The sequence below is a fragment of the Callorhinchus milii genome, unplaced genomic scaffold (assembly GCF_018977255.1).
Source record: "Callorhinchus milii isolate IMCB2004 unplaced genomic scaffold, IMCB_Cmil_1.0 Scaffold7, whole genome shotgun sequence".
NCBI lineage: Eukaryota > Metazoa > Chordata > Chondrichthyes > Chimaeriformes > Callorhinchidae > Callorhinchus > Callorhinchus milii.
The window spans coordinates 2,560,934-2,574,390 of NW_024704748.1; the positions used below are offsets into that span (position 1 = coordinate 2,560,934).

Consider the following 13,457-nt stretch of genomic DNA (forward strand, 5'->3'; position numbering starts at 1 on the left):
CAAAGAGGGGAAAGAGCCAGAGGAGTAGGGGGATAGGGCAAGTGGTGTCCTTGAGATAAGGGCAACACCACCGCCACGGCGGTTGGGGCGGGGGATGTGGTGGGAGGTGTAGCCGGGTGGCGTGGCCTCCGTGAGGGGGAAGGTGTCGCCTGGGGTGAGCCAGGTTTCCGTTAAGGCCATGATATCAACGTTCTCATCAAGGATGAGATCGTTGATGACCAGGGCCTTGTTACAGAGGGAGCGGACATTTTGCAGTCCGATGTGGAGGGAGCGGTTGACAGAAGGGTGTGTGGGAGGGGAGGGGGGTCCAGGTTGTGAGGCAGGGGTGGGGGGAATGGGGATGAGGGAGGAGAGGTTGGCTCCCCGGGTCTGTGTCCGGGGTGGGTGGCGAGTGTGGTGGGGAATGGGGCAGTCGGTGTAGCTGCTGCTGGACAGCCAACGCCGAGTGCCACGGTGAGCCCCGTGTGGCTGCACTCCCTCCCGCCGCTCCCCGTGTGGCTGCACCCCCTGCCGCCGCTCCCCGTGTGGCTGCGCTCCCGCCCACCGCTCTCCGTGTGGCTGCACTCCCTCCCACCGCTCCCCGTGTGGCTGCACCCCCTGCCGCCGCTCCCCGTGTGGCTGCACCCCCTGCCGCCGCTCCCCGTGTGGCTGCACCCCCTGCCGCCGCTCCCCGTGTGGCTGCACCCCCTCCCGCCGCTCCCCGTGTGGCTGCTCTCCCTGCCGCCGCTCCCCGTGTGGCTGCACTCCCTGCCGCCGCTCCCCGTGTGGCTGCACTCCCTGCCGCCGCTCCCCGTGTGGCTGCACTCCCTGCCGCCGCTCCCCGTGTGGCTGCTCTCCCTGCCACCGCTCCCCGTGTGGCTGCTCTCACTGCCGCCGCTCCCCGTGTGGCTGCACTCCTTGCCGCCGCTCCCCGTGTGGCTGCACCCCCTGCCGCCGCTCCCCGTGTGGCTGCACTCCCTGCCGCCGCTCCCCGTGTGACTGCACCCCCTGCCGCCTCGTGCTTAAATACCTGGGTAGGTAAGCCCAGTCTCCTCCCCGCGCTGTCCTACCGCCGCTCCCCGTGTGGCTGCACCCCCTCCCGCCGCTCCCCGTGCGGCTTGAAGGACTGAATGGCCTCCTCGTGTTCCTATGTTCCTACTCTTTTTCAGGTGGAGAAATCGTTCGCTGTTAGGGTGTTTTTGTGACGTGGTTCATCCTGACAATTACTTTATTCACAATTTGTTCTGCAAATGAATGCAGCTTAGCGCTAATGCATACTTTTTTAAATTGCTGCAAATCCAGAGTCTTTTCAGTCCTTTGAAAACCTATTCTTCAAACCACAAAGCAGCTCATGACTGTTCAGATATGTTTCTAAAGCCAAGTCATGACGGCAAATAATATAACAGTTTGATTGTTTAAAGACTTGAGTGAGGCTTATGGAAAATGCGAGCAGATAATAGTGGGCTTTCTGACGATTTAACTATGAAATTAACTATTGTGGGGAGAATGTGCTAACCTTCTCACTATGAGGTGACAGCTTAAATGTTTATGATAAAGGACATTATTTTATTTCGAAGTTGCTGTGGTTAACAGCTTGATACAACACTTTGGGCTTTTCTCCTCTAAGTAGGCTTACATTTCACTCATTTTATTATTTCTAAGGTGTCAGATACATAATGGTTCAAGAAATTGTAGCCCATTGTTTTGGTAAGTCACATTGCTATCATGACAATGCTCCATTAAAATAGCCACTGCTCTGTTTTATATTGTGGCGGCAGTATAATTTCAGATGATATTGCGTGCGACATCTGATGTTGTCATGTTTGTCACACGCTTGATTGTCGCTGCTTTTGTAAAGGTTACGTATCATATAAAGTCTTGCGTCTCAGAAGATTTAATCGCAGTGGATTTGAACCCTGGACGCTGTCTGGATGAAAATTGCTTTGTGTTCCTTCACCTCACAGCGTTGCTCATCAGTGGAACTCATGCCGCGTTACTCTGATGATTTAATATTAAATGGCTGGCTTCCAGGATTCGGAAAACAAAAAAAGGAAAATGACTGTAATTCGTGTCGGTGAAAGATGTTGCAATTTATTCATACAATTTCCTCCCACACAGACATAAGCTTGACACTGATTATTTGAATCAAAATGCCAGCTGATTCAAAAAAAATCCCTGGTCTCCGTCTGTGGGCCAGTTTGCAATGATGACGGACTGGTTTAAAACTCTCACCATTTGTTAAGTCAAAGGTGAAGAGTCCAGAAGTTGAGACGATTTTCTGCTTTGGAATGGGATTCTTCAGATCGCACCTTTCTTTCCTCTTCGCCCGCACCTTCGGTTAGTCTCCTGCCTGACTTGGTGTCAAACGGCAGCATTGTAAAAGGGTATAACTACATCTCAGGAGTCCTGTAGCTCGGATGGTTAGAGCACTCGCCTCGCAAGCAAGAGACCTGGGCTCTATTCCCAGGTAGGACGAAATGTTGGGCTAGTTTCCTTACTCCACACGGCTCTGTTTACCTAGCGGTAAGTAGGAACCCGGTTGTTAGTCGATTGGCGGATCGCTTTTCTGGGGGTAATAATCCCTTCAAAAATAATAATAATAATGTGGTCACTTCAATCCCTGACTGTTTGTGGGACGCTGCTGTGCGCGATTGGCTGCCGCGTTTCGTCCACAAAATATACAGTCAATTTACTTTACAGTATATTCTGTGAGGCGCTTTGAAACGTTTAGAAAACTTGATAAGGCGCTCTATCAAATGCAAGGATTATTATTATTATATTAAATGCAAGTTGCTATTGTTGTATAATGTTGGACTGTGCAAGCGAATAAATAGCACTGGATGTAACAGGAAGAATGGGTTCATGTTATATATGAACATCACACACAAAACTTGAAAGTATTCGGTTGGAATGTCAGGAATGTGCCTGATGTTAAGCATATCGTGGGAACACATGCATTTCAGCAAGTTTGAACCCAGTGAGAAATATTAGTGTTTGTGAAACAACATGGATATGTTATTATTAGTAAGCTATTCCATACTCCACACCTAGCAGTCAGTAGGAACCCGGCTGTTAGTTGATTGGCGGATCACTTTTAGGGGGTAATAATTCCTTCCTCCCAAAAATAATAATAATAATTTAGCCACTCGATTCACGACTGTTTGTGGGACACTGCTGTGCACAATTGGCTGCCGCGTTTCGCCCACAATATACACCACTGTATATCATTGCAGGATACACAGTGAATCTTGCAAAGCATTTTCAGATGTTGCAAAGGCGCGATAAGGCGCTATATCAAATGCGAGGATTATTATCATTATTATTATTCGAGACGCAGATTTCTGGTACGTGGCAGAAGTATTTGGAAGATGGGCGCAAACGGCCCGGGGTGTACTTAGAGAAATAAATTTGAGTAAAGCAATGAATCATTTATCCAACCGCAAGTGTCAGCAACTTGCTCTTTTTATTGTGTTGTTCTTAAGAGGCTCGTAGCAGACGAGGCTATTTCAGTGCACGTTGACCTGCTCGTGTCTTGCAAAATTCAGCAGCTGTGCACGGCTTTCACAACAGCCAACGTGGAAATAACTATTCTAAGGTCAGTCAGACATTCCTCTCTTAACCAAAGCGCAGCAGATCGAAACGAAGGAGATTAATTTCATTCATTCATTATATTTACACGGCGCCTTTCAAGTCGGGAGGACGTCCGCAAGGCGCTGGACAGTCAAGGGTTTTGGACCCGAGTTGGGGGTTAGGATCAGGAGGGGTGGAGGACGGGGAGGGTTAGGGGTCGGAGGGTGATCGAAGGCGCGGTCGAAGAGGAGGGTCTTGAGACATGATTTGAAAGAGGCCAAGGAATGGGGCGAGGCGGATGGACTGTGGGATGGAGTTCCAGAGGGTGGAGGCAGAGAGGCTGAAGGCCTGACTGCTGATGGTGGGGTGGGCCGGGCGGAGAATGTGGAGCAAGGCGGAGTTTGCTGAGCGGACAGGTCGATAAGGGCTTAGCTGGTCACAGAGGGTGGAAGGGGTTCCAAAGGGTGGGTGGGTGCAGAGAGGCTGAAGGCACATCTCAAGACCCTGGGGTCACGAGCTGCGTTCTGATATCTTATAGTTGTGGCTGAATGGAATAACTCCACACAATGCAAGTTAGCCGTGCAGTCTATAACCCTGTGATCGCTCTCCTGCTCCATTCTGAGTCATTTGACATTGAATGACCGTCAAGACACCTACTCCGTTCCCAGCTCCGACTCCCGGCTTCTCCGCAACAAACTCAACATGAGAGAAATATTTCACGAGGACAACGTTTAATACTTGAAATAAAAGTATGTACAATACTTTAAATATTGTATCTACAAAGCGATTCAAAAAAAAAAAGAAACCTTCGATTTGGTTACTTAGAGGCGCGTGGGGCGGGGGTGGCGGGTTGGGGTGGGGGTGGGGTTGGGGACGGGGAAGGGATGATCCCGAAGATTCGAAGCTTTGCCCATTTTACTCGCAAAACCGGTTGGGGTGAGGGATGAGGTGTCATTTCATTCAGTGCATTGTTTAAGCACAGTAAACAACAAGGAAATAGATGCTAGCAAGAAGCAGTAGCGATAACACTGAAGCCATTGGCATAGGTTTAGCCAGTAGTATTCTACGGTTAGCTTTCACGCTGATTATCGTGTTTATTTCCCTCCGAAAAACCAGAGGGGGAAACGTCGTTTTACATTCAGAGAGCACGGAAACCTCGCTCGCTCGCTGATTCGCGTTTACGCCCGGCGGGTGTATCCGTTTTCCGTTTGAAAGATGGCGATTCTTGGCATTTTCCAGTGGAGACGAGTGGCGTGGAAAAATGATCGAGGCTTTGTACAGGCTACAGACTCTGTAGTTACCAGTAAAATCCCTAACTCTCTCTCTCTCTCTCTCTCTCTCGATCGATCGCTCGCTCGCTTCCAGATCACATCGAGAGCAGGCGTTTGGGGGTGTGGGGTGGGAGGAGGAGTGGGGGGAGATGGGGTGTGGTGAAAGGGTGGGGGGGAGAGGGGGGGCTGGGGTTGAGTGAGGCCCCCACCCCCCTCACCCCCCCTGCCTCCAACCCCCTTTAGTAATTGAGGAAATCGATGCCGGCCTTCACACACTTGGACGTGGCCACATCGATGGCCATGGCTTTGATCTCCGTGTCCCCGAACTGCATGAGCGTCTGGATCTCCCTCCGGACGGGAGGGGCGGGGCTCTCGGTTCCGGTCAGATCGAGGCGTAGGGTGCCGCACTTCCTGACGCCCTGGTCGGTGATGAAGTGGACATCGTCGCCCTCCGAGCAGTAGATGTTGATGACGATGACCAGCTGGGAGGGCTTGGCCGGGGTGTAGCTGCGCTTGACGGTCTCCCCCAGGGCCACCGACTGGTCGGCAGCGATGAACTTGTCGAAGACGTCGGTGCACCAGCGGGTACCGTCCTTGACCAGCAGCTTCTCGGCCGAGTGCTTGCCCTCCACAAAGCGGTTCAGGACCCCCACCCCGTAGGTCAGCGGGGAGCGCCTGACCTTGATGACGGTGGGGTCCAGGCCGAACAACACCGCCCCCTTCAGGATGGTCAGGCCCACGTCGTGCGGGATGATGACCCGACAAGTCTCGGAGAGCGACGACTGAACCGCCTGCTGCAGCAGAGGAGACTCGGCGAATCCGCCCACCAGGAACAGGAATTTGATCCCCGACACCTCGGGCTTCTGGAAGAGATCGCCTGCGGTGAGGGGGGGGGTCGGGTGGGGGCAGGGGGGTTGGGGTGGGGGGAAACACACACACGACCGGAACAATGTCAGCATAAATAATAATATTTATTATTATAATCAGTAGCTGTTGATGCAGATGACCATCCGTTATATTAATTAGTATTAATTATTATATTATTATATTATGATATTATTATGTTATATTAATTAATATTAATGTTATGTTATTATTACTAATTATAATTAGTAGATGTTGATGAAGATGACCATCTGGGAGGGTATAATTATAATCATAAAATAATGTAAAATCATATAAGTAATAATGATAATAATAATTATAATAATAATCCGTGCATTTGATACAGCGCCTTATCACGTCTTCACGACGTCTCAAAGCGCTTTACAGGATACACTGTAAAGAGAATTGACCGTATGTTTTTTGGGTGAAACGCGGCCAATTGCGCACAGCAGCGTCCACACAAACAGTCGTGGAATGTAACGTAGTGACCTTATAACCTGAGTTAATAATAATAAGAATCATAGTAAACCTTACATTTGATATAGCACCTTAGCTTGTCATTGAGGCGTCCCAAAGCGCTTCACAGAATACGCTGTCTGCGTGTTTTGTGGGCGAAACTTAACCGGTTCGGGTTAACTTGTAAATCAAATATAACTGTGCAGCATTAACCGCTCTTCAAACAAAAAAAACAAAGACAAGATTTAACTGTCAAATAACTGCTGCGTTCGTTTCATTCCGCCCCCATCTCACGCCCACACTCACTTAGATGCTGGACAATGTGGTCCACGGTGGGTTTAAACAGAGCGTTCATAGCATCCGGGTTCATCCTCAGCATACCTTGAGAGGACCACTTGACAAAATTTACACTGCAAGACAACACAACCTACGTTGATATAACACCTTTCACATCGAGAGGACGTCTCGAAGCGCTCATGACAAGACAACAGGAAATCATAAGGAATTGAATGCAAGATTAAGTAACACTATTGATAACATTTGCATTTGATAGTGTGCCTCATTGAGTTGTCCAAAAATGTCTCGAACAGTTCACAGGACACATAATAATAATAATAATCCTTGCATTTGATACAGCGCTTTTCACGTCGGGAGGACGTCCCAAAGCGCTTCACAGAACACACTCTAAAGTGAATTGACTGTATGTTTGTGGGCGAACACGGCAGCCAATTGCGCACAGCAATGTCCCACAAACAGTCGTAGATTGAAAATGACCAATTTATTATTGTTTTTGGTTTTGGAGGGATTATTATTAGGCTCTGTGTGGAGTAAGGAAACTTGCCCAAGGTTTCGCCCTCTGCCTGGAATTGAACTCAGGTCTCTCGCTTGCAAAGTGAGTGGTCTAACCACTGAGCTACAGGACTCCACAAATAATAATAATAATAATAATCCTTACATTTGATGTTGCGCCTTTCACGCGGGAGGATGTCTCAAAGTGCATCATGGCATTTACTGTAAAGCGCAGTGACTGTGCATTTTGTAATAACGATAATAATCTTTACATGTGCTACAGCGAGATTCATGTCAGGAAGACGTCCCAAAGCGCTTCTCAGAATACGCTGCAAAGTGTAGTGACTGTGTATTTTGCGGGCGAAACGCGACAGCCAATTGCGCACAGCAGCCTCCCCACAAACAGTCGTGGGTTGACTGTCCGGATCATTATTATTTTGGGGGTTTGTGCGTTACCTGCTTTTCCGTAGAGCGTGCTCCACACTGTGGCCTCTGAACTTCTTGTAGTAGTCAATGAACGAGAAAGGGAGGTTGATATTCAGTGGATTGATTCGCCCGGGAGCTGCTGCCCTTTTGCGCGACTCGAAGGCTATCATCAAGTCCACCCACGCTGCGGGGCGCTTGATCTTAAACTGATCGATGAAATCCTCCCCGAAGATTTTACACAGGAGCTTTTCAAATTCATAGTCCACCCCTATGGAACCGTAGGGACCTCCTGAAAATGCAGACAGACAGAAGCAGGTTACTCACAAATGCCACATTTCTCAGGTAGCAATAGTAATATTATTAATAATAATAATCCTTGTGTTTGATTATAGCGCCTTATCACGATGGCGAGACGTCTCAAAGTGCTTCACAGGATATTTTGTAAAGTGAAGTGACTGTATTTTGTGAGCAACAGCAACAACTTGCATTTATATAGCGCCTCTCACGCTGGGCAATGTCTCGGAGCGCAACGCCAAGCCTGGGGGAGGAAAGAGGTGATTCACAGCAAACAAATAATAAGTCTTTTTTGAGCCATATTAGTCTCTAATTTTACTATTAAATGGCTCGTGTTACCCGTATCTGCTCTTAATATCCAGTGAGAGATACCAGTAAATTAATACAATGCACGCCAGTTAATATTTCTACCATCTAGATGACCGACAAATATCTATCAAGGCTAGATGACAGATAAATACTGTTTGTTGCATTCATATTAAATTCGTCGGGATGTGAATTGTACTGTGTTGGGCTTATATATGCGGTTAAGCTCATAGTTAAATGCAACCTTGATGCCTATATTAGAGGGAGAAGGGACCAGAGGTGTAGAGGAGAGAGTACAGGCTCATGTGAAGCATAAACACTAATTGGGCCAAATTTGCTCATTTCCGTGCTGTAACCTTCTGTGTAATTCTATGTGAACTGAAGTGCTCTAAGGGTTATTTGTTCAGTTGCTTGAATCTGCAGCACGTTGTGGAACCCACTGAGCTTGTTGTTAGAAAATATAGGTTTTTTTTCATGAAATCAATTAAGTGCATAGAGGAAATTTTAAGAACTTTAGCTGTATCATTTAGATAAAATAATGGTAGGTTTGTATGCAGCTTTTCTTTACGTTGACCATGAGGGATGACCTTATTTGGAGGGTTTGCTGTAAATAATATGTTAACAGGCCATCCTGACCTCATTCGGTCTGGTTTGAGCGAAGGACTAAAAGACGGTTAATGGTTTGCAGTTTGTGCAGAACAACTCCAAATAAGGATCAGGTCCGGTATGAATCGGCTGTGTGAAACCCTGGTCAGTGCAGGGATGAGTAAGGATGTTCTGAAGACAGCTGTGACGCACGATTAGGAAACCAACACACCATTATTAGAATTACTTATGCCGAAATGAGGGTATTGTAGTAGCACAGGTTTAAGACTGAGATGACGAGACTTGCCTCGCTATGTGCTCTTCTGTTCAGGGTCGGAGAACTGGGCAATATGATTCTGTTTTCTTTCACCCTGTAATTATTGATTGAAATCGATTCTGTTTATATTCAATAAACTCTGTTGCAGCACTTTTGAACTCATATTTTGAACTCAGGGATCGGAAATCCCAACACGTACCTGAGGCCTTATAGAGTTCTTTCAGGTGTCCTTCGGGTAGTTTAATCTCATGGACAGTCAGATCCACAGTGCCTCCTCCACAGTCAACCACAAGGTAGCGATCACCTATTAAAATAAATTCTCGTTAACGGGCTTGCAAGGAATCGCTTTCATCAGCCGCAATGCATTCAATCAGACCCTACTAAAGCCAAAAGCATCCTTCAGAATTTACCACTTGAGTTGGACCAGATTATTCACAGTAAACATTAGTTCAAAACTACTTCTTGATGGTGAGCAATGCAACAAACATATTTCCAACATACGATTTTACAACCATTTGACATACACTGTATACATCTTCGGTAATTGAATGGACATATGTGTGGATATAGTTTTTAAACACTCAAAACTAACTCAAGTTTCTTTGACGTATCATGTTAGGGAAACCATTATCGTGAACTTCCCTTCATGTCTAATCAGTCTGAAATTCCACCAAGTCTTAGCCCGTAAGAGTGTAAGAATGGTGCGGAAAAATTCTTAAACTCAGTCTCAATTTTGGAAGCCAATTTTGTTCTTAAAGTTCTTAACCCGAGGCAGCTTCCAAATTCAGAACCCAATTGAGGATTTCTCCATATGTATTAAAAGCCAAATAATTCAGCTAAGGCAGAATAGTGAGGCTCTGATGTACGTCCATTTAGTTGAGTGTGTGAGTGGAATCAATCAGAGAAACACTCTCAGCTTACGATGCATTTAACCGCATGCACATCCCTAGCTGCTGTCCCAACAGGTGAGTGTGAAAGTATAGGGGAGGGGGGGGGGGGGTGTGGCAGTATTTTACAGGACCGTGTCATAAAAGCAAGTGTGCAAAGTTAATGGAAGCGAGTTTTCCCTCCCTCTCCAGAATTACTTGTTAAAGAAAAATGAAAGGTTAAAAAGGTGCGACTGGGCAAGCTGTAAGTCTCCGCAGTTAACCGAAGCGGGTGCAGGGTGAGTTGCAGTGAAGTGAAAACGGGGTGGTTTTTTTTCTTTGTCTCGTTTCCGAGCGCGTGTGCGCGCGCGTGAGTGAGCGAGTGAGTGAATGTGTGCGCGGACCGCGGAAGGCGGAATCTGCAGGTTTAACAGAAAGAGTAAATACTGCACCGTTGCCAGCGAAGGGAAAATCTGCAAGTGCCAAAGCATGCCAGACAAGAAGACGCTACCTTGCTCCAATTCTGACCAGATTTCGCCTATGACATTTTCCACCAAAAATGTGCGGCTCTGACGATTACGCCGTGTGTATTCTTTGGCTAGTTGTTGATAGAGAGAAGATAACTGAGCATAGTACAGAAAACAGAGTCGTCGTCAACCTGCAACAATTTAAGTTACTAAAAAGACGGGTTGGTTCAGAATTCAATGATTAATGTTTTTTGGGGGGGAGGGGGTTGGGGGGTGGTGGGAGGTGCGGGAGGGCTGGGGGGAGGCTGGATTTTAAGATGCTTTGCTTTCAGATAATTTATTTTATAAGGAGAGGGTTATTATGCGAGAGGCACAGCCAGGGTGATGGATAGTGAGAGTGGGTTATGAGACGGCAAATCTAATAAATGGTTTCAGATGACCGCACAAATCATACGATTCGAATCATTGAATGGCTGCGTGTGGAATACTGTGAAGTGCAAAGGAAACCATCATCCTTCCCAGAGGAATGGGGCACCATAAAATTCATTCCCCACCCCCCCGCCATAAATATCTATTTATGTAAAGATATTTTCCGTAAGGCATTTCCATTCTCGTTCGCTTTCAAAAACACACGGTCACTACACTTTACAGTACTGTATATCCTGTGAAGCACTTTAGGACGTCCTCCCGATGTAAACGGCCATATACCAAACGTAAGGCTTATTACTATTACTCTCGGGCACACATGGGATAATGAAAATGTATCACAAAGTTTATGTTCTTTAAAGTGCAATTCAAAATCTGTATTATGATCCCGTCCTGTCTTTATCGTTTTGCTCTGGTGGAACTCAATAACTATTGTATAAATGGCTAAACATGAACAAATAAGTGTGACGGATAATATTCGGTAGCCAGATCCACACCAATTGAAATGAATAAAATTAGATTTTTTTCCAAAGACCACAAGTAATCCTAATAATAATAAACCTTTCATTTCATGCAGCAGCGCCTTTGGCTCTGTCTCAAAGCACTTCATAGGATCACTGTAATGGGTACTGACTGTATTTTTGTAGGGAACAAAGACTAACTTTAAACCTCGTATTAAGTCTACTTCACTGTATTAAAACTATGAATGCGAATTAAATCCACATTAGCAAACTGTTCACAATCTCTCTTGAATTTCTTAATAGATTCTGAAAGAACGTTGCGTTTATTTATCGATATTAACAACTGTGCTCAGAATTCAGGTTACATTTTTGCAGCTCCCCAGGGAGGAATTTCAAACGGGATCATACAATGTTTTCTGCAACATGTAATGCTTAAAACCCTCTTTTAGCGTTTTCTTTCTTTAAGTTTGTTTGAAGGTGAAAGAAAGTCATGCAGAAAAAAAATCGAATGAAGCAGAAAACGCATTCAGAAAGATATTGGCCCGGTTCGGATTATCCTCGATCATTGTAAGTCAAAAACATTTCTACGTGCTGTCTAAGTTGCGAGAAACATGACAGCAACATGCAGCATGCAAATTTCACCAAACGTTCTAAGGAATTGCGTCTGCCTATCTCTCGTGATCTTAAATATTCACGGCATTTATTGTAAGAGGGCATTAATTCTCCCTCACTCTGAAACGATCGGGAATTTAGGATTTTTCTCTGTTTTGACCCCAGCCCCGCATCAAGCTAATGTAGGGGTAGTGTTTCGGAAGTCCTAAGGAACATCAAAGAAGAGGTCATTCCTATTGTGTGAGTCCAGGTAGTCAGCGTCTCTACGAGTTGTTTGGGCTGTTGGCGTAACCAAACCCGATTATCCCTCAATTTATGTCTCACCCACAAACCTTCCCAGCAAGATTCAAAACATAATTGATAACGGTTGATACAGCAACTTATCACATCTTCGACATCTCAAAGCGCTTCACACAATATACTGTCAAGTGAACTGATTGTATGTTTTGTGGGCAAAACAAACATGGCACCCATGAATGGGAACCCTGGCTGAAAGGACTTGTAGCATTGGGCTCCTGGCTCCCCATTCCCCCAGCTCACGCCAAATCCCTCTGCACCCTCACCCCACCCAAACCTCCGCGACCACCTGCAACCAACCCACCCGCTCCTTCCCTCCGCTCAGCATGTACACCCGCCTGCTTCCCTTTCCCCGCCCTATCTGCTCCACCACCCAGCGGTGGGCAAGTTTTCAACCGTTCTGTCCCTGCTCTCTGGAACGCTATCCCAGAATCTGCCAATTTCTACCCTCCATCCATCCCCCACTTTCAAAGCCTACTTCAAGACGAATGCTTAAAAGACCAGATAGCAAAAGGTCAATTGTTTGTTTTTAGTTATAATAATAGTAATAATAATATTTCTTTCCCCTTCCCAGCCTCCCAGCCTCCATCCTCCAGCCTCCCTTCCCCCACCCCCGCTTGCCCCCGCTCTGGTGGCCATCCCACTGTGTAAAATGCTTTGAGACGTTCTCCGGACATGAAAGGCACTGTGCAAATGTGTAAATGTCAATCGTATTGTGTTGATGTTTGTGGCTAGGAACGCACTAGGAAACGCTGCAAACTTTGGCACGTTGTGACCTCTGCGCCAGCTGGGATCTCAGAATAAACCGGGGCTTGAAGCCTTCCTGGTGTGTGCAACTCCATCGAATTGAGTTGAACCATTGGACTGAGAAAGATTTAATTTGAATGCATTTGTGTAAGCCATGGCATCAGGCCTTTGTATAATCATGCAATCCACATCGCGATGACTATGACTCGTCTTAAAACCAACAATAATCCTTGCGCTTGATATGGTACTTTGCCACGTGATCGGACATCTCAAAGCGCTTCCATGGAAGTTGACAGAGGAGCGTAGCGACCATGTATTTTTACAGTTGAACACGGCAGCCAAATTTGCCGACAGCCGTGAAAAGAGTTGACCGACTTTATCAATTCAAGCGAACATAGATTTGAAAAGAAAATCAAAACTGCATTGTAAACTTACGGAGCACAGCACTGGGACATAACATCTATTTGAGCGCAAATTTTACATTGGCAGCCGACGCAGCCAGCTTTCAATGAAGCCTTTCAGCCCACGCTGGCTGATCAGGGGCTATAGCCGAAAGAACCTCAAGGTGGCAATCACATCCCTTTCATTCAGAAATCCTCCCGGCAGGAAAGTGCAAGTTCCGAGAATGAAACGCTATACTTGGGACAGCGGACCCTTAAAAGACCAGATAGCAAAAGGCCAATTGTCTGTTTTTAATTAGAATAATTAGTAATAATAATATTCCTTGCAATTGATATCACGTC

General features: G+C 46.5%; 1 protein-coding gene across 2 annotated transcripts in view; it reads right to left on the reverse strand.

Moving 5' to 3' along the window:
* Positions 1 to 5,053: 5,053 nt before the first annotated feature.
* Positions 5,054 to 13,457, reverse strand: part of hspa12a (heat shock protein 12A) — a 41,652-nt gene continuing 33,248 nt past the window's right edge. Inside the window, exons 8-12 of one of the 2 annotated variants that reach the window (XM_042337090.1) lie at positions 10,216 to 10,302; positions 9,038 to 9,142; positions 7,407 to 7,665; positions 6,468 to 6,571; positions 5,054 to 5,697 (exon numbers count right to left, since the gene is read on the reverse strand). In XM_042337090.1, the coding sequence (XP_042193024.1) occupies positions 5,060 to 5,697; positions 6,468 to 6,571; positions 7,407 to 7,665; positions 9,038 to 9,142; positions 10,216 to 10,302 (1,193 nt within the window). In that variant the 3' untranslated portion in view covers positions 5,054 to 5,059. The remainder of the gene's footprint in view (positions 5,698 to 6,467; positions 6,572 to 7,406; positions 7,666 to 9,037; positions 9,143 to 10,215; positions 10,303 to 13,457) is intronic. The other variant, XM_042337091.1, reaches the window with a different exon arrangement.